General features: G+C 44.2%; 1 protein-coding gene across 5 annotated transcripts in view; it reads right to left on the reverse strand.

Annotated features, from left to right (window-relative positions):
* BICD2 (BICD cargo adaptor 2) overlaps positions 1-19287 on the reverse strand; it is a 105190-nt gene extending 85903 nt beyond the window's left edge. For 4 of the 5 annotated variants that reach the window (XM_069769902.1, XM_069769901.1, XM_069769900.1 and 1 more), the window contains exon 1: positions 18825-19287. In XM_069769902.1, coding sequence (XP_069626003.1) covers positions 18825-19064 — 240 coding nt within the window. In that variant the 5' untranslated portion in view covers positions 19065-19287. The remainder of the gene's footprint in view (positions 1-18824) is intronic. The other variant, XM_069769903.1, reaches the window with a different exon arrangement.
* Positions 19288-21854: the final 2567 nt, after the last annotated feature.

Raw genomic sequence — 21854 nt, forward strand, 5'->3', positions numbered from 1 at the left:
AGCGTCAAGGGCGAAAGCAAATTTTACAAGGAGGAGGCAAAGAGCATGTGTCCATGGGAAAAGATAAGACAGTGGCACAGGGTAACAGCGACAGCAGGGAGATCCAGGGAACCTGCACAGCAGAGACTGCAGTGGACTTCAGGAGGAAACCAAGGAAGAGGAACACAACCAGGAAGGAAGTAGGAGTGGGAAGAGGAGACACGACCCTGTAGCTGCTCGACCACGTTGCCCTTCAGATATGAAAGGGCAGCCAACTGTCCTCATCCCCTTTGTGCGGGAACTCCTTCCAACTTCTGAGCCTAAGGCTAAAGTTTGTCTACCATGCTGGTCTCCAAGATAAAGATCAAAAAGCATGGCCTCCAACAAAGCTGTGTAAGAGTCCTTAAAAATATCACACATTAACCAAATCTAACTAACCAGCAACTGTTAGAGACATAAGTCTATTCAAGACATTATTTCAGTCTAAGTCTTTACATAAATATGGATAGGAAACCATCCTATCCGGGACAACGAAGAGTGCCGTTTTAAACTTACCAGTACGTGAGAGCTACACTTTTTGTCTAGTTTCCACAGATGCAAGCAGACCATTTCTGACCTTCTTTCAGCTGCGGCAGAAGCTACAGAAGAGATGACCAAACTGCAGTTTCAGCAAGTAAGCACATACTAGTTTGAAAAATGCTGTGGGTTACTTGAGAACAATACCTGACTTGAATAATTGTGTCATTTGCCCAGGGCATTCTTCCCTAAACATTTAAGTTCCCTTCAACGCCAAGTAGCCTGACATTGCACTCAAAAATGCCTTGGAAGACACTTTAGAGGAGCAAACAGTAGTGGGATTTTGACTTGCTTGGTTTTGTTTTTCAACGAGGGATATATTTTTGCAGTTATATATTCAAAGTGCTTGTGTAATATTATCTGACTGAATGAACCACTGCAAAGTACCACATTCTTGGCATGCTGATAGAAGAAGTTCATTGCTCTGCCACTCTCCCCAGGACCGAATGTGAAGCAATTCCACATGCTCTGGTGCAACTGCATGAATGCTGAAGTTACTGCCAACAGATAGATTGAAAGAAAGCATGTAACTACATTTAAGATGTAATGTGCTAATAGACATGCATTACATGTAGACAGAGAGTGGGCCTGGAAGGAAACAAGACCCCCATATATGCAATACGCATTTAATGCAGCCACACAGCAGGGACACAGGGACACCAAGTTGTTTATAGTGCCATGTAGTACATTAAGCTACTACACCTCTGTGTTCAACTTCATGAGTTGCTGTAGCACATCTCCATTCATGTTTGCCCTATTCTAGTCACAAAAAGGTAATTGATCAAAAGCACATTTTCCCAGATTTAGAAGAGTAAGCAAGAGACTGTAGTAAAGAGCAAAGTCAGGACTGAAGTTTCAAAGCTACGTTCTTCAGCCTTTCAGAATCAAACACATGGCTTTTCTTCTTAAGGGCACACACAACAGTATGCTACCAACCCCACCATTTCCTTGGTTATTACTACACTTCTTTGCATTCACTGGCACTGCTGCTCTTGGTGTTCATTCTCAAATGAAACATAGGGTACGGCTATACAGGTCTAATGTATAAAGCACGATTAATTCAAACCCAAACTACGATCCCAACAATGAACTGAGAGAAGCAGAGAGCCCCATCTTGCACTCAGTGACATACTGAAGCCCATCAGTTTTATTTTTAAGACTACAAGGAAGAATTCTGTCTCTCCAAGAGCTCATTTCACATTTAGAGCTGGAATTTGAGCAAGCTGATTTGTTGCATTATAAATAGACACAGTTTTCAGGCACATGAAGGCCCCAAAGTTAAAGAAAAACTAAAGAAATGGAGTAAGAGGAATTCTCACTGTCCCCACAGACCTTATTCAAATTCCTCAAATGTAACTTTGCCATTACAGTGGTTTTCTGAACTCCAAGGAAGAAAAAATAGAAATATATACATTATCTATAGTCCTGACATTTCAAGACACTAGATCAGTAAGTCCAATGGGAAAACACTGTAACTACAGCCTGCTGCAACACCAGTTCCAAAGGCAACATTAAGACTGATCTTAAAACACAAGAGGAAGAGTTAAACAATCCAAGCCTGTGCACTGGAGAGCATTCACGTGGACACAGACACCAAGTACTGGACTGTTCTTGATAGCTCTGGCAATCTTTTACAAGTAAAACCTAACTTCAGAGCCCCATTGAACCAACAGGCAATGGAACAAAACTCAGATCTGCAAAACTCCACATCTTGTGGAGGCTCTGTTCCCTTGCACAGCAGTACGACTAAAGATTACAGCTACATTCTTCATACAAAGCCTAATATTATGTGCAGTAAGACAAAGCTAACACATGACTAACACAGCATGGTACTAGGCAGAAAATAGAGGAGCCCAGGGCAAGAGAAATACTTTCATCAAATTAATCACTTTCTATGGCGATGACCTTGCCACAGAGAACAATGATAATAAGATCAGAAAATACATTCCTTGTGAAGCACACATAGAAATACAGTGTCAACCTTAATGCTATTTCAGGCCTATTGTAAGTAAGTACAGGACAGGCCTGTTGTGAAAATAAGGGCATACACAACCACGCTGATCAAGAGGAGGCATGGTAGACCACGGGGTCGATAAATGCTCTGTGAGGCCAGTTCTCACAATTCCCAGAGCCAAGAACCTTAAAAGTGAACAGATGCCTTGCAGGGGATTCACCAGCCCCAAAAGCCTCCCGGATGAGCCAAATTCCAAGAGACGTTCCCCAGCTGCAGTCCCACACGCTGAGGAGCATGAAAGGAATGAATGCCTTACTATGCTCCCTGCAAACCCTAACAATGGGGAGGTCAGACGGAACATCAGACCAATTTTGATGTTAACAGGCTTTGTGTCACGTTAAAAGGGTCCATTTGCTTCAGTCCCAATAACTCATTTATATTTTCAGGCACTAGGCCACACAGGCTAGATTAGAACAACCAGCTACAAACCAGTATAGTAGCCAATGTAAATCCACACAACTTTCATTCTATGCAGATGTACCTGCAGATATTAGCAGCTGTCACCGCATTTCTTACTGTACTCCTGTCGTTTGGTTTCTATCTGTTTCCCAAGTCAAACAAATAGGCAACAAGGAATCTTCAGAGACATTTCTCTTCCTTGCCTCCTGCCACAGAGAGAGTAAGATCAAGCTGATTTATTAGTAAGTCCTTGGGTGGGCAGTGTCTCAAACCTGAAACTGCTGGGAAAGCTATGCTCTCCCTACCCTAGCATGTATCCATGAGAGACTGAAATACAGAACATTTTGATGGGAAAGTTTTCCTCCAAACTTCCAGGCCAGCTGATGTTCAAGTCCATTGTACCAGCAGCCCTGATACAAAGCCTACATCCCAGCCCTCAGAGGCTCTCTCTTCTTCCTAAAAACCTCCCAAAATTCAGAAAGGAGTCACAAGCTAAGATACATAGTTCAAGCCTGATTCTACTAGCCATGGGCAGTCCTAGGTACAGCCTCCCTCCAGTTCACCACTGTGTTTACCTCCACTGGGGACCCAGGAGGACAATAAAGTATAATCAACCATGGCTCACTTGAGTGAAAATGAATCCTGGAATACAGGATTTTTCCCACCCCAGAACCCCACAGAAGCTAAAGGTGACCATAATTCATGCACACCATTTTCAGAGTTAAATAGCAGTTTGCAAGGATAGAGGGTAGAATGATGCAGAATACATGCAGGAGTGAGAGGACTTTAAAACTCCTGAACAGAAGAGTGATTAGTATGATCACTGCAAAAACCTAAATGTGGGAATAAAACTATAAAGCCTGTGAAAGCCTGACACTGACAGAAGATGACCCATCTCTGCATTCCTTTCCTAAGAGGTAATGCTGCAAGTGTCACAGCAGTCAGCATTCCTTCAGCCCTTCCGAAATCCTGTCGAACAACTAACATATCTCACATGCTCCACTTGCTAAAATCTAGATTCAGCTAATCAATCCTTCAGCAAGTATTTACTGCCTAAATATAGCTGGAGGAGGGGAATCAAAGATGAGTTCAAACTTTAGAACTGTATCCCAAACTATGGGGCATATTATAAAGCACAGTATGTAGAAAAAATACATAAGCAGCAGGATAATAGAATCGCAGAATAGTTGAGACTGGAAGGGACCTCTAGAGATCACCTAGTCCAACTTCCTTGCTTAAAGCAGGGCCACCTACAGCAGGTTGCTCAGGACATTATCCAGTTGGGTTTGAATGCCTCCAAAGATGGAGGCATCATAACCTATGGGCAAAGAATAGAAAATAAGTTAAACATGGCACATTGTGTTTGTGGTTACTTATGTATGTTCATAGTTTTTATTAACTGTTCTGTAGGAACAGAAATAAACTAGAGGCTGGAGCTAAACAACTCCATAGCTAGATTAGTTCCAAGTGACTCAAACATGCTTTTAAAATATTTCTAAGATTACTGAAGGATCGTGGAGAACAAGACTTTGCTGTAGCCAGTGGTGGTGGGGAGGAACTGTTTTAAAACACCCCTACTCCTCAAACACTGCTCTAATTTAGCCAGTTAAGTGCAAGCAGTCTCATTTCCCGGGGATTAGTTTGGATATTTTGGCTTCAGCCCACCGTTAAATAGCTTCCTGAATTGGACTCACAGTAGAGAACATCGGCGGCACTCATGCAAAAAAACCCTACTAATTACCCTTGAAAGAAGAAACATAGATAAATAGCTGCCTTATATTTTGCCTATTGTGTCTGAGTCAAATGTGGCTGAAATGAAGCCACTGACAAAGCTGCAGATGGGAGCTAGCAGATGCTACATTCAAACGCTCAAATTGCACCTGAGAGCCAAAAGAGTGGTGCACACATCCATGTTCCTACCCGTGGATGGTCCTAATCAGCATGTCCTGAGCCCTTTCCATCCATCCCAGCCTGAAACCATTGCAAGGCGAATCTCACTCTCACACAGAAAGTACAGTCTTTCACTGCAGTTTATAAGTCAGCTAGCTACCTGCTGTAGTGTGGCAGCTTCCCAGTGGAATATCCCCTCTTGAACTGCTCACCATCATAGCACCCAGCATGCTCACCCCAGATAAACCACCACTCAATCAAGAAAAGACACACTAGCACCAAGCTATTAACATGCAAAACTGCTGTAAGATCACCATCAGCTCTCCACCACTGACAAACTTACCTGTCTTGCAAAGATAAACTTTCATTTGAAGTTGACGGGTATTTAGAGATAGACACAAGAGAGCGAGACAGCTCTACGGTCTGGACATTACTTGTCCCAGGGAAGAACAACATTCCTCGCTGCTAACTGTGCTTTAGGCAAAGTAGCCTAGGCAAAGGCTTATCATTTCCTTTTTAAGCCAGTTGTGTATATACTTATACACCTGGCATTGCTATATTAATATAGTGAATACAGGAATTACCATGTAAGTTTTATTATCTAAATAAATCCATGCAAGACAAAACGTGGAAGACATGCACAACTGAAAACAACAGTTACACCTGGTAATTGCTAACATTTTAAGAAAAATATGACAGGATTGTAACAGATTAGTAATGTTAAATTTCAAATAAAACTCCTAATATTTTTTATTTTACTCTAAGTCTTCACTTTTCACCACCTTTTGGTAAAAATCCTTTATGAACAGAAAAGGAGGAATTTTATAGAAGTTACATAAAGTACTCTGCTCTCCAACTGTAGCGATTTCACAGTCAGCAATAATAACAAAACCAAAGCCCCGTGGGTTTACAGAGGAACATCCGACAAAAGACAGGAAGGAGGTTGGAGTTGGCTGATGCCTGTCGAATAAAGCAACTGTGGTTTCTCCTTGCTCCTGTGGGGAGTGGGGAGGTCAGACGGACCTACGTGCCACCCACCCAGTTGTCCAGCCTGTCTGGTTTAGATTACCCCCAGCCTCAGAGATTCCCTTTCAAGTCCCTTTCAAGGCTCTTGAGTGCACAGTACTTATAAAGGACAAGCATGAGGGCAACAGGAACACCCTCTGAGGGAAAAAAAACTACAAAAAAAGATTTGTTGTCTTTTCCATGTATTCCCTTTTATCTTTTGAACACAAAGAAATTTTAAGACCAAACTGAATTACCAATAAGATGCATGTTACATTAGGACATTGAATTCAGCAACTGTAATCAGAAGGGATCTGAACAAAAGGGCCAAACCTTCATGCAATGGAAAGCATGGAATGACTAGGAGCCAGAAAATGAGAGAGGCAGCTCTACAACTACCCAACTCACTTTTGGGAAAGATGCCTTCAAAAATCCTTTCACAGATCCAATGAAACTCTCCGGGAAAGTTTATTTGGAAAGCAGACACAACACTCTTTCCAAAACTTCAGAAAAGCAAGTGGGGGAAAAAAAGAAAAAAAAAAAAAAGAAAAAAGAAAAGAAAAAAAAAAGAAAAAAGAAAAGAAAAAAAAAAGAAAAAATAGAGAAAAAGTGAAAGGTATCAGACAAGGCTGCAACATCTGCCACCACCACAGCTCCAGGAAGGAGGTTTCTGTTGAACACAGTGCTTGGGCAGTCATGGGGGATGTTTTGATAATGCTTAGCATAAAAAAGGATTTAAAGTTACAAGCTCAGTCTCTAGCTCATATCTCATTTTTGCTCTCCTTACCCCTTCCCCCCACTCAAGTGACAGCTGCCAACAGCTACATAAGAGAACGATTTACACATCCTTTCATTAGATATATTAAAGTGAATGATCATAAACATATTTCAAAATACATTCTTAAAAGGAGCAGCAGATTGAAGGTCATCTTGTGTTTAGCTATTGTATGCAAAAATGAAAGACTCGAGCTTTTTCAGTCGTAATGCTAAAATTTGCCAGACATGCATATGTACACACAAAGTAAGGAATAAAAATACAAGTAGCTGCCTCCTGTTGCAAGATATTCAATACACATCTATGCTTTATTAACATCCAATTTAATACAGAAATCTACACTGTGTTAGATGTGTGCCATGGGGAAATTTGTGTTTACAGTTAGGGTTGATGTGTTCAAAGAGATTTCTCAATGCAGTTCACCAAGGTCACATTAAATTAGCCAAGTCCATCCATTCAGTATTTAATTGCCTGTACTGTAGGGCCAATGGGAGAGAAAGCACTAATCTCATGGACTGTATTTAAGAGAGTTTTATCAAGAATTGCTTAAGTACATTAAGTTTCACTTGAAAACAGGTTTTTGGAATTTCAGGATGTATTTCCTTTCTCAATGAGGGTAATGAATTAGAAATTCAAACCCTAACAGAATTAAAGAAGGAATGAATGTTAATTTAAGATTAAGCTCCAGTAGTAGAGCATAAAATCCCTTTCTTTCAATTTACTTTCTGACAAATTTAATGAGGGAAACATCCTTAATAGCCCCATTGACACAGTATGAAAACTTGCATCCTTAGTTTACAGCATCACAAGAGGACAGTTTAAAAAACTAAGTTTGCTCTTTCAAAAAGCAAATGAGCTATTCCAATTCCATGAGGTTTTTGGCCATTTCCGAAAGGAGAGAGAGTTCAACACCCTTCCACTGGTTTAAGTTTATTTAAAACAGCTGTGCTCACAAAACAGCCATTCCCATTTCCTGCCCATAAAACATTCCCAACCCATTTAAAATAAAGGAGGGAGAAAAACAAGACAAAAATCTGGTGCTGCAACTGCAGAACCAAATCCAAGTATTTATGAGGGAACTTCCATGCTGCAGCACGCCTGCTCTCCCACCAAACACTGAGGCACAGCTCCAAGGAAATGCTAGCACATAATTTTCCTGTTGTCAGGGGAGAAAGGTCATTGCAGTCCTGGTCATTAGGTTTCAGGGTCCATCTGCATTCCCATTAAATCTCCCGTTTTGTAAGTAATTAGAGCACAACACAGACTACACTCTTCTGCTGTTTTTAGAAAAGTTGCAACAAAGGCTCTTTGAACACACAAGCCTTAACACACATTGAACTCAAAGCAGCTACAGAGTTAAGGACATGATTTTGTGCATGCATTTGTTTATATTAGGGGCTTAGGAATACAAACATCTGTACAAGGTTAGATGCCCAGTTAACACTTCAGACATGCAAATACAAAACCATCTCATGAGTATAAGAGGTCTTAAATTATTTGGCATTTAAAACGCAACTACTGGAGTCATGGAATTCGTCCTCTTCGGGAGAGGAAGAGGGGAAAACACAGGGGCAGTTCAGGTACTTTCTAGCTTCTTGTGGGTGCAAAAAAGAAAGAAGTCAACCTAGCTCTCAATTCCTCCTTCCTCGATCCTCACTTTAAAAAAAAAAAAATCACGCCTGCAGTTTTTTGAAGGCACACTTCCTGATATCTTGGCATGCAAGACTGGCAACACTATGTTGTTAAATACGCAGTGTGCAAAGCCAAGATTTTGTCTATGAAAAACTGTATTTGAGGCTAGAGGGGCAGCCTTCTCACGTTTGTCTCCCCTGAACAGGTTTGCTGCACAAGTAAGGGCACATTATCACGGCACGTCCCATGCAAGCTCAGCACATGGCAGAAAAGAGGCCTTAATATTCTTGAAGTCCCTCTCACTTCAACTGTTTTTTCTGGCAAGACTGTCATAACTCACCTATGAAACAAAGTCATATTGGACTCATCTCTGTTCCCACTGAAGTCCCAGAGGATCTCATCACAACTGATTATTCAGATGTTAGAGGGATCTTACTAATTGGGAAAAGTAAATAACAATTCTGCCCTCGTCAGCTCTATGTAACCTTTACAGTTGACATGAGGGGACAGATAAGTGCCTTCCCGCCCACCTGAAATGGTTTTGATCACATAAAATGTCAGGAGGAAAAGACCTTTATATCCTAACACAAGCAGACTGAAAAAAATCAGAAATGTTTGCCAAAACCAACGACACAGAAATCAGAGAAGTTTGGATTTAAAGTAAAATTCTTATTGAAGATACAAAATGAAAGAAATTGCAAGGCAAGACTAAAAATAAGCCCAGTGTAATACTTGAAATTGTAATCTACTGTACTTCTCCTTCGCATCAGGAAAGAAAGGCCTCCACAAACACACAAGCAATGCCTAATAAACCTAACATAGCAAGGGGATTTTCCAACTTAACAAAATGTTCTGGTTTTCATGCACTTGAAGTTAACTTATTTACACTATTTAAATGCAGATTTCATGTAGCTATACAGTATGCTAAAGATCCAACTTTCATATTAGGCTTACTTGTTATGTACACATAAGACAGATTTTTACATGACAGGATCTCATTCATCTTGAAAGCCAACCAGCCATTCAAATTTAAAAACAACCATCCATATTGTTATGAAAGACCAGAAAGCTGGCTGACAAAAGCTAGAGCAGTCGGATTTATTTAAGATCACAAAGCTTATCAGTCCATTATATTTGGGAGAAAAGAAAATCAGCGTATTTTTCTAGAGGACAAGGCCAGGACAAAGCCTTCTTAAGGGTACCAACGCTTCAGAGGGTGCACAAAGGTTTGCATTTTCTTATACGTTTCGTCATGCTAAATATGTTGCTGTATTTGAAACGCAAATTTGTCTTTAAAACCCTCTGCCTACCACCGCAGCTGTAAGATGTGGGAGAATATCCCTGTGCTTCTGAGTGACAGAATGGAAACCATTACCAAATGTGTAAAACGGACTTTTGCAATGAGAAATGTCAGAGATTGAAGACAAAAAAGTTTGAGGACAAAAAGAACCACATGGAAGAATAGGTATTTGATGAAGGGAAGAAATGACACCTCTGTTATAGGTCAAGCCTCACTGTTACTGACATTACAGCTGTTAAATTATGTACATTTATATAAAATTTGAAGGGGACAGAAGAAAATTTGAGCTGGAAATGAATAGATCAATCCCAGTTCCTGACTTCAAGAGGAATTATTTATGTGAAAAATGATTACCTGATTTTAACAGCCGAGAATATTTGATTTTAAACACTTATTGGTTAAAAACAAACACTTAATGAAAGCACCACCAAAAGAGAGCCAAGTGGAATTGCTTGCACAGCTGCTGAACACACTGAACTAAGATACGAGTCAGCCTGAAGCCTTTATTCACATAGATACAAGTCTCAGAAAGCTGCTGGGTTAAACTGTGCCACAGAGAAATTTAAAACAGGACCACTGCTGAATGATTTCAGCTAAATAAGAGACCAGAATTTATTTAGGGAAGTAGGTTTTGGCAAAATAATCTTTCTTCTTTTGATAATATGTTCCAAAGTTGAGGGCACATGCTACATGACACTGCTTTTTTGTGCTGATTACATCTTGGGGACAGTCACATTCATCCTACAATAGCTGATTCCCATTTCAAAGGCCAAATGCCCCCCCCCCAATGACATCAGAGAAACCCACAAAATAATTATATACTGACTGCTTGAAAATGCATTCTCTCCGTTTCCTTCCTAACATCGTACTGTCGAAAAGTTTCATTCACAGCTGCTGGCAGGGCAGCCACTGGTGAGCTCTAGCAAGAGCTAGAGGGCCGGGCTGCGCTACAGACATGTCATGATATTCAGCCACACTGGGCATCGCAACCAACTCTCTCCCTCAAAACACACACAGCCTTGCGTGCAGGAAGTGCAAGAAAATGCCTTCTACTTCAGACTAATCCGTTCATGCAACAGAACAAGCTCCAAACAAACATCATTGGTTGTTCATTTGAAAACAAAAAGGATCCTGACCTTTGAATGAGACTAAAATTGGATGTAACAAACCCTGTGCATAGGAAGCAATGAAACTTGTTTGGTTTTGGCAGATTAGATGCCAGTTCAAATGTCTTTTTAGTTTGTAGCAATACTGAAGAAATAAGCTTATTCATCCATTAGGTCAATACACTTCTCTGCCTTGGAGCTAGAGCTAAACTACAGGACCAGTTCTGTTCAGGACTGACAGACAGGACACGTGGAGAGACTCCTAATGAATTTACCATAATACTGCCTCGTTGCCTACAGCACAGCACGCTCAGCACCGCTCCAGTTAGCTTGCTAAGATCCAGACTGCATGTTGACAGCAATTAAGGGGTGAAAACAAAAGATTTAAGGAGACAAAGGACTGTGGCATAGCACAGAGGCCAGGCCATACAGCACAAGCGCAGCACACCACCAGATATGCCATTCGTTTCAGCGAGAGCTGTATAGGTCCTAATATGGCACAGCCGCTCCCCAGCATGGCCACAGGACTGCAGAGAAACCATATCCATTCCCACACCGTGCTTCAACTATGTTTGGGCCAAACATTCCCAATTAGACCCACGTCCAGGCACACGGACCCCAGAGCCAAGCAGTTTTCTGCGTAAAGGACCCTCTAGACACTATGTGGGTCTCTGCTTCCCCAGAGCCCCAGTGGCAAACCCATATGTTTTATGGGCAAGATGGACCACAACTTTTAGCAGACTCTTCAGGTAGGTCCCATCTACCCACTCCAAAGTGATGCTTGTCTGCAGGGCAAGCCTGACACGTGTTGGGACGTGGAGGCAGACGCCACTGCCTGGTGTGCATTTTAGCCAAAGTAGGGAAAACAGCTGGGGAGAGAGGAGGGGAAGGAAGGCAGGAGGTGGAAAGGAAGACAAGAGCTGGAGGAAGGGGAAAATAAGAAAAAAGTCACAGCTCTGCAGCTATTAACTTAAAACTTCAGCTGTTCTCCAAAATGGAGGCTCCTGCATTCGTCTGGATGGCAACATTTATTTATGTCACTTCCCTCTGCTAAGGTTTTGTAGATCATATTTCAAACCCACATTATATTCCTCTGTTGCTGGGTTACCAGATCTGAACAAACAATTCTCCACAGTGTGCCAAAAGCAGAGAAAGAAAGCAAATGAATGCCTGGAGGATGCATCACCCTCTGGAAGTCATCTCATGGCCCCACGCTGCTACAGATTAGTCACAACCTCACATACAGTAGAGTGAAAGAGGAAATGGTGAATCCATTAACTCCAGGGCAGTGCACAGACCTGAGAACTACTATTCCAGCCCACTCACCCCCCTCCTAGGGAAACCAGGCAATGTTCCAAATCATTAGAATTTTCTTTCAGATTAGAAGAAAAATGGTCCTAAATTCAAAGGGATAAATTGGGTATTAACACCCCTGAAACTAGCGAGTTTGTTCCAGCAGATGTTGAAATGGCAAGCAAGAATTGTGATTTGAAATGAGTAAACCGCAGGTATCACCATAGCAGAGCTGCACGAACCCCCCCCCGTGACAAAACATTGATGACTGTAGGTTTGAGGCTTTCAGTTTCCAGGCAGGATGACTGCCACGTCAGGGGCTGCACAAACTTACGCTTCAGGGATGTAGGTACACAGAGCCTTCACCCACATAGCAGCGCCCACCAGGTTCACTCAAGCCCTCAGCAATATCGCTTTGAAGAAATCTTCCCCTGCAGCACCTGCGGGGAGAGGCTGCCAGTGTGCAGTAGCTGAACTGGTGTTTGTCCTGCCAAGACTGTCTGTCCCCTGTTGCTGACCCCGTCGCCGTGCTCTCTGAACACCCAGGCAGCCCTCCATCCCACATGCAGAGCCTCAGCTCTCAAGTGCCCTCATCCGGGACTGCGCACTGGAGGATGCCAAATGTGAGCCTCTAATAGGAAGGGTTTATTTGGGTAAAGACAAAAAGCATTGCAAGAGAGACTAGATCTCAGTACAGATCCCCACCACAACCGCCAGCCTGACAATAATGCTGTTGCCACTGCAGCATCCCCAAGACTGCTAATTCCCAGCAGTCAGACAAGAGGGACCCACACACGCTGCGCAGGCTACAGTTTGCGCTGTTCGGGCAACAGTTTCACCACCAAGCTCAGCAGCAAGACTAGCTTAAGATAGTCCTCTTGTCACCTATTTGCTGCTGCTGTAACGTGCTCTCAGTGAAGTGGTACTGGCACAACCACGTGCCGTGCACCTGCACCCAAATCAGGGAACTGACCTAATTCAAAAACAAAAAGAAATTTGCTAACAAAAAAAAAGAAAAAGAATAAAGAAGAAAATTCGGCTCAGTTCCACAGTGCAGTTCACTGTATCCCCTCCACCAGGACAGCAAACACCCAGCGCTGCCACACTTCCAGGGGAAAAAATATGTAGTAAATAGCACTACTGCTGCCAAACTTTTGTTCCATGAAACCTTGGGTTTAATCTAATGTAGAAAATTAGAAACAAATTATATAATGTTTGCTGGAGGGTCAGGAACAGCCCTCATTCTGGGCCAAGGCACAGACAGGCATCACAAAACAAAAATAAAACATCATGTTTCACCAAGATGCAGCTCTCAGCTGAGACTACAGAAGCTTAAGGAAAACCACTGTTCTGGAAACACGGGCGGTTTTTAATAATTTAGTTCTACCTGAAGGTCCTTACTATTCACCCAAATATTTATGGATGTTCTATTACATAAGGTATAGCGAATTTTATCAGAAAAAGCCCAAGAAGAAAATTTGGCAATTTCACAAGAAAATAATCTGAAATTATAATTTAAGAATATTATTATTTCTGATTTTTAAGAAAGGCAGTTCAAGCAACACTGGCAAAGAAAATGAAGTTAGCAACATGAAGCCTTACAGGTTACTATTTCTAGTATAGCAGGAAAAACTGGAATGTTTAACTTTTCAGGCTTTGTTTTTTTCCTAAATAAGGATATGTAAGAAAAGTATCTTTTCCAAAACACAGTACTGAGTGTCTATACCACTGCAGACATCAGATTAAAATTACAGGTGGCTCTATTCTTAACGTAAACAAACTATGATTTATCAAAATATAAGAAGCTTAGTTTACATGGGAATATTTTGCTTACTCCAACCACAGATTTCAGTCTGATTTTACACTAGAGACAGCAATTCTGTTCTCTTCTTACATTTCAAGCGTGGCAGGTGTTGGAGTCCAAGTGACAATCACCATTAAATCCACAAGACAGGTTCACAGACATATAACTATTTTCCATTAGTATGTGCAAAACTGGTATCAGTTTCCCAACAACAATTTGTAGTCGTACTTTCCTTATTCTAGATTTACACATGTATAACCAGAATTAAATTTTGCCTAAGCTAGTCTATTTAAAAAAAAAACATTTCCTTTATTTTATGCACTAAACCCTTTGCTTTTTACCTCTAACCTTCCAGCGCTGTTTTCTCAAATGTCATTAAGGTCCTTCCCTTTCAGCAGGAATCAATATTACACCCGCGTATTTGTTAGGAGGAGGCTGCAGAGGTGTACCTGAGGCCTTAGAGGTATTACTACTGAACATCATTATTTACCATGATTAAATGGAAAGACCAGGTCAATCCAGCACTGTACTATGAGCACAGAGGATTTAATCCCAGTCTGCCATTGGCTTGTTAGGTGACTTTAGCCCAGCCATTTCTTCCCTCTTTGCCCTTATGTTCCTACACATAAAATAAGCGCAGCAGTACAGCAGCACAATTGGTAAAATGCTTTGAAAGTAGGTAAATCCAGTGAGGAAAATCACTGCTTCTTCAGTAACCAGCTTATATGTCTGTCTATAAGGTACACAGCATTATATAAGGTATACAGGAAAGGGAACGATTTCTCCTTCACTTTTGAAGGTGCACAGTTAAAACATTAATCCAGTCTGGATGATGTATCACGTATCCAATTAACTGTTACATAGGTAAGTGAATTAAGAAAAGCAAAACTTCTGTCAGTGATCACAGATACTGTACACTCCACCTGAGCAGTACATTCAAATAAACAGCACAAATATTACAGCCCAGGACGTATCACCTCAGTTGCATAGTACACCCCACTTTAGCTTAAGGGGAGCTGAAGCAGCAAGGTGTTATTTGCATGTTTCTTTCAAAGACAGCTTCCAAGACCACCTAGTAAACCTCTACAGAGAATTCATGTCATGGCATAAAGTCAATACGCGATCCTTAAAGGCAAAAACCAGAAACAAGAGCCACTGGCACCCTACAAAAATGAAGAGTTATGTACAGATCCTTGCCACTCTTCCTTGTATGCCCCCCCCCCTTTAAAAACCATATACAAACCATATAATATACATCACATTAGCCGTGATGTACTGACATATGCTTTTAGACTTCAAGGACAGCCACAGTCTACTTGCATACTTTTACACTATTACAGAAATAAATAATTCATAATATAACACCCATGTTTCCTGAGGGATTTAAACTCAAGTCTACCACCACCAATACAACATAACCCCCTAATCAGAAAGGAGTTTTGGACAGCAGCCAGTTTCATAACTGAGGTAATAGTTAGTTATAAATCTGACATCTCAAAAGCAACTCGAAAGTACCAAGTGAAGCAGATAACCCCTTTTCCAAGCTAACCTTCCACGCCACATTTCCCTATAAATCCTCAGGAATGCCAATAACTGAATCCCCAGACAATCACTTTTGTGAGCTGGAGCGCACAAAAAGCTGATCCTACGTATCTTCCCCGTAAGTGCGGAAATCCCGGCTCAGGCAGGTAGACAGCCCTATAATTTATACAATTAGCACCACTGCAGACAAAGGCTCGCAGGATGACTTACTAGTTGAACACAGCCTACAGAAACAACTCTTTATTACTTCATCTCCTAGAGGGGAAAGAACAGCAAAAAAAAAAAAATATGTATAGAACGTGATGTAGTATTTCACTACAAGAAAGCTAGTATCTTATTTCTCTGAACTAGAGAAAATTTATTTATCTATAATGTTTAATAAAAGTTTGAAATCAATTCCATTTCACAAAAGCAAAGGTGGGACTCAAGATAACCAGTAAGTTTACCTGGGGAGACAGTTTGTATTTAAGTTCGGTTCTCTCAAATGAAAGCGATAGAAGAAATGCAGCGCAAATGATCATAAAAGATACAAGATTAAGTCAGCATGCAAGCAGGTAAAAGGACAAACCCAGGGAAGAGTCAACAATTTATCAAGGACCCTGACTAAGGAGAGGTCGGTGTGGAGCCTCAGTGCAAGGACAGGACAGCTCCCCAGCTTCACCAGGAGGACTTGAATTGCAAACACTGTGTGTACACAGACATCTTTACAAAATGGGGTACAGCTCTGAGGATACCATCTGCACTTGCCAAAGGGGTAAAACTGTGGAGGTTAAGGCTACGAAATTCTGCCACAATCGGGGATGGGGAGCAGGTAGGAGAACCTGGCCAGAAAGCTATGGAAGATCTGATGACTGTAGCAGAAAAGCCTGTACTTCCAACAAACTATATTACAAAGTTCCCATGCTCAGAGCCCATTTCCCTATGGCATGAACAGGGCCACGATACGGGGTGCTTCATAACATTAAACAAATTAAAGCATATCCAAATCTACAACACCCAGCAGGACAGGAAACTTTGCTGTGTGCCTGCACAGCACTCAGCATAACATGGCCTTGTGCTTACTGAGGTCTCTGGATGTAGAGAGAACAAAACAGGATCTATAGAGACTAGAATGGCTGTATTTTAAAAGGCTGCATGAAGCCACAGTTAAGAAGCAAGAGATGGAAAGCACTCTTGTTCCAGTCAGACATGCCACCATCAATCCCTTGCCTTCCCCAAGAACAACCTCAGGTAACCCAAGGTGGAGTCCCTTTAGGTTAGAGCTTGACATGTGGCAACTCTTGTATGCAACGCTCCTCTAGCTGTGCCTGGGAAAAGCAAGAAGTTGCATTAACAGCAAAGAAGATAAACTTGTCCTCTGAGAGCATGCTTCATGCATCTGCTAAAGGTTTACCAGATCTAATGCAGACCAGATTCCTCCACAGCATCACAAGCAAGCTAGAGGAGCAATGCTTTTTCCCTGTGTAGGCTAACAGTCCTCAAGCTGTTCCCAGAATTGTTTGCCTCCCAGGTTTTGACTTAATTACAACGGGACATGCACACACAAAACAAATCCTTCAGAATGTTAAAAGCAAAAAGGAGTGAATCATTGCTGATCCTGCCATTTTAATTTTTTTTTAAATCTTCTACAAGCTTCTGAAGTGTTGCAGCCCTAAAAGAATGGAAATAAGTTGACTTCAAGCCTTTTTCCACCTGAAAACTAAAACGTGTAATGCCCAAGTGTACACAGCACAGCGAATAAAGCACTACTTGTGACTGACTTCAACCTGGCTTCCATTTGTGGGTCAGGCACTGGCTTGCTGAATGAGGTTGGGCCAGTCCCTTCACCTCTCGATGCCATGTTTTCCATCCCACCTACCAAACGGGTTTACTGACTTTTCTTCCCTTTAGCACAACTCTATCATTCTCACCTTCTTTTCAAGACTGCCTCTACCCTTGACTTCCACGTAGCATCTCTGCAACTGTATGCTGCTGTAACCTTGTTGGTCTCAAGTGTCTTTAGTTATAGCGGTACATCAGTTCAGCTTGCATATTTAGTTAACAAGTTTATAGCCATATAATTCAAACTAATTAACCTCTTTTGCTTATGCTTGTTTAACATAAAAGCAGAATAAAGCTTTATTTACAAGACCAAAAGACACACAGGATGCAGGAAGTGAGGGCGTTCACAGATTCAGCTGAATTTGTACCAGCCCATTTACATGTATTTACTTTCCCTTTGAAATAGCATATTTTGATGTTACTTCAAATCCATTTCCAACTGAATGAGCTAAACCAAAGACCCATCTGGTACAGTTTGCACTGGTCAAATAAATGCATATATATTCACCTCTTAGGCTGTACCAGATCTTTTGCAATCAAGGCAAGGCCTAAATCAGTGGAAAAGCAGCCCAGGGTTTGCCTGCATGGAAACAGCCACCAAAATAACCAAGGGTACAGGCAAACAAGCTCCCATGGGACATACTATGTAGTAGACTGGCAGGGAATCAGCTATGCTGTCATAAGGAGAGCTAACCGTGTGTCTACATATTCTGGCAAGTCAGTGCCACTCGGTGCACGGCCTCTTCCTGAGGCAGTGCTTTGCCCGCGTTCTAGACCTGGAGAAGATCATGCACAAGAAAAACTTGCACGCCAGTTGACCTAAGAAAACAGCATTTCTTCTGACAAACCTTACTCCACTGTTCAGATTAAATCTGAAGTTGCCTTAAAAAAAAAAAAAAAAAGCCAACAACAGGGAACCACCAAAACAAAGCTGCGTGAGCTAAAGCCCAGTGCGTTATTTTCACGGTGGTCCGCATTAAGGAAGTCATTAACACCAACGCAAGGTTCCTCCCTCCACACAAAAGCTGGCATGTGACGGCCGCCCAAGGCGCATCCCGGCCCTCACCAAAAGCCGGGTTCCCCAGCCTCTGCCCCTGCCGTGCAGCGCCTGCTCGGTCCGGTCTCCGAGGAGGAGGGAGGTGACAGCAGCGAGCAGCCCCGGCCCCGGGAGGCAGCGCAGCGCGGCTTCACTGGGGGCAGCCGAGAGGCTCCTCTCCTTGCTGCTGCCCGGAGGCCGACCGCTACCAGAGCCTGAGGCAAGACGGGACGGGAAGAGAAAGACAAGCACTTACCCGCCTCCCTCCCACACGCCCTGGCACGGGAGAGGGGTTAGGGGCAGAAAAACTGGTGGGTTTTTCTTCCCCTGTCCTGGTCTGAAAGGCAACCGCCTCTGAGAGCTGTCATTTTGGGGAAGGAAGGGCTTAACCGCGCGCAGCCTGGAGGAAGACTGAGGCCTGGTCGCCCTCCTCCAAATTCCGCCGGGGGGGGGCTGACGCTCCGACCGCCCCACAGCAGCCCCAAGGCCCCTCAGCCCACCACCCCCGGCCTCCGAAGACAGCCATTGTCCCGCTCCCACCTCCCCCAAAGCGCCTTCGCCCCCCTCACCCGCAGCGGGCGGGCTCGGGCTCGGGCCCAGGCCGCTCCGCAGGGCGGGCACCTGCCGCCGGGCCCCCCCGCCGCCGCCTCACCTCCTTCAGCTGCTCCATCTCGGTGCGGATGGTCTCGTACTCCAGCTCCAGCTCCTCGTACTGCTGCTTCAGCTGCTGCTTCTCCTCCAGCACGGCCAGCCCGTACTCCGCCGCCTGGATCTTCTCCCGGGTGGTCTCGCCCAGCTCCTGGAAGAGCCGCTTGATCTCGCTCCGCAGCCACTCGGGCTCCGACTCCATCACCAGCCTGGCGTACTCCTCCTCCTCCATGGCCAGCGACATGTCGGCGGCGGCCGCCGGCTCCCAGCCGGCGAGGCAGGCGGGCGGGCCAAAGGGGCGAACGCGCAGCCCGTCTGCCGCTCCTAACAGCGCCGCGGCCCGCGGACGGCCATGGCAGAGCCCGCTCGGGCTGCCATCAACGGGCGAGGCGCCCGCTGCGCTACGCTGCGGACCCCCGCACGCCGCGCCGCCGCCGCTGCGAAACTCGCCCCGAGCGCCGACCGCAGTGAAATCATTCAAAAGGCACGGCCGGCCCGGCGCCCCGCGGCACGCTGGGGCCGGTAGTCCGCGCCCGCCGCCGCCCGGCCGGGCGCGCCGCCCGCCGGACTACAACTCCCAGCATGCGCCGCGAGGGGCGGTGGCGGCGGCGGCGGGGGAGGAGAGCGGCCCCTGCTGGGCGCCGGCGGCCGCGACCACGGAGCGGCGCGGGGGCAGCGCTGCGGGGGGACGGCGGCGGAAGGAGCGCGTCCGTCGGGGTGGGCTGAATGCGATCTTTAACAGCCTAACCTGCCAGCCAGCGTGTCAAAAACTGACCCTAAAGCAGCCCGAGCCAGAGTGCAGCACAGAACGCACCGCCACGCAGACATCCCCGGCGGCTAGCACCTTGCTAACGAGTGCTTTCGGGGTGGTGGGAAGTCAGGAGGCGTCGAAGCAGTGGAGTATGAAAAGGTCAGTCCTGTGGAAGGCAGGTCGAACAGCAGCCATGCGTGGGGACAAAGTCAGGGCCTCGGTGGGGTGGTTCCCATTTGCGAGAATGGAAGGTATCGTAGGCCACACCAGCATGGAAAGAACAAAAGGTTAACGTGAGAAGTACTGGTGTCAGCCCCCGAGTCCACAGCGGGAGCTGCCAGTATCTCATTTGTTTCTGGTGTTTCACATCTCCACTGCAGCTCCTGCTTCACGTAGTTCTCCATCCACCGACAGGGAACAAAACCTGCGTTCTCCAGCATCATCCTGAGAATAAGCACATCCACAGGACAAGATGTTCACGTACTGCTGGACTGCCCGATAGAAGGAGGGAAATGTCGCAGCATGTTCAACTGGCATAAATAGTTGTGATACAGTAATACTTGGGCAACTTTACTACACTGCTTGGAAAAGGAATTGCCAGTCAGGTAGGAAAATGTGATCAGCTGTTGCTACAGGTTACACCATTGGGCAAGTATGGTGGCAAAGGCACAGAAACTGTGATACTCATTTCTCCACCGTGGGTAGTATTAATTTCTAAAACATAATGAAGGCTGAACGGAGCCAAATGCCTCTCTTAGTTGGACCACTGTAACTCCTAAGCAGCTCCACAAAAGTGGTGTGAATGTGCCCCTGCTTTACACTTGGCCGGGGGAGACGACTGCTTCCCCCTCCCGTCAGGAGGAGAGCTCACCTGGCTCCCCTGCTGCTTCACCCTCCTTTAGTGCAGCAGATGTAGCTCCAAGTTTCTTCCAGTGTCAAAAATAATCAGTAATGAACTGGTAAGCAAATGCCAAACATAATAAAAACAATTACGTGTTTGAGCACTCTACAATGTCTAGAACATAAAGCAACATATTTGCTCGCAGCTGTGGGGTTTTTTCAAGCTACTGTCAACTTCTGGCTGTGTTCATCACATTCTGTCCTGGTACATATAAACCCTTATCCCTTTAATAAACTGTATAATGGCTGAATACTGCCTCTTAGTCATGAAACTGCCCCGGCCAATTTTTCTCCAGGGCAATGACACTGCCTTGAGCTCCCCATACCTCACGTGCAGGGATGTATTTGTCCTGGGAGCACTGATGTGACACTTGGTCGCCTGGATCTAAGAAGTAGCAAGTTGATGTCCTCAGCCTATGGGGTGTATGTGAAATGCCTTTCGCTTTTTATTTTCAGAATTCCTCACGGAAGTTTTATTCTTAATGGCAAATAAATATCTGGTTAGCCTAAGCCATATAATACTCACATACCACTCGATATGTTGGCATCAGTACAGTGTCAGGTTTTTATGTTCCTCTGAAACCATGTCAGCTGCATGTGCCAAAGCTCATTTAAAATCCTCATCTGTTACTTTTAGGCACTACCTGGAGCTGCCTGTGATCTTGCCTCATTTTCAACTGGTGCAAAACACACCATTGCCCTCAGCTGATTTGGCCCATAGGGCCGCGGAACTGTAAAACCTCCTGGCAATCCCATTTCATGTGAAACTATTGAAATACGCTTCTCTTCTCATAACCCCTAAGAGAACTGGTAGGGTGGCAGCTGCTAAGGACACGGAGAGCATCTCTGCCTCACACTGGCCCAGTCATGGACTGTTGGAGAAGAGGGATGGCTGGTGAGCGCAACTGCCACATTGGCTTTCCCTTCTCATTTCTAACTTCGATGCGAAACCTGAGACTTCAGCTGGGTTTTTTTCAAGAAATGTGCTGCATTGGTAAATTCTAGTATTGCACCCCAAAGGGATCATTAAAATCCAGGTAGTTAGTTCACCATGAATTGTTCAGATTTGGATTTGGATACTGAGAGATGCCTCTGACAGGTGTCCTCAGTGGGAGAAGGTGCATCTGATGAAGAATAGAGTACAGAGATAGGCAGAGTGTCACTGAGGGTCACTTAAGGTCAGTAGTATTTCCTCAGAGTTACTTTTAATCCGTCAACCCAGGTGTCCCTGGGACTTAACATGCCATAGCCAATGCGCTAGGAAGGCAGAAAAAAATAACATAAATGAGGTGTAAATTAACAAAATCCTCTTCTTCCAACTCAAACCATACTACAGCTCTGTGGTGGGAATCTTGCACCAGTTCAGAATACCTTGAAACCCAC

This window comes from Haliaeetus albicilla, chromosome 24, assembly GCF_947461875.1.
Source record: "Haliaeetus albicilla chromosome 24, bHalAlb1.1, whole genome shotgun sequence".
NCBI lineage: Eukaryota > Metazoa > Chordata > Aves > Accipitriformes > Accipitridae > Haliaeetus > Haliaeetus albicilla.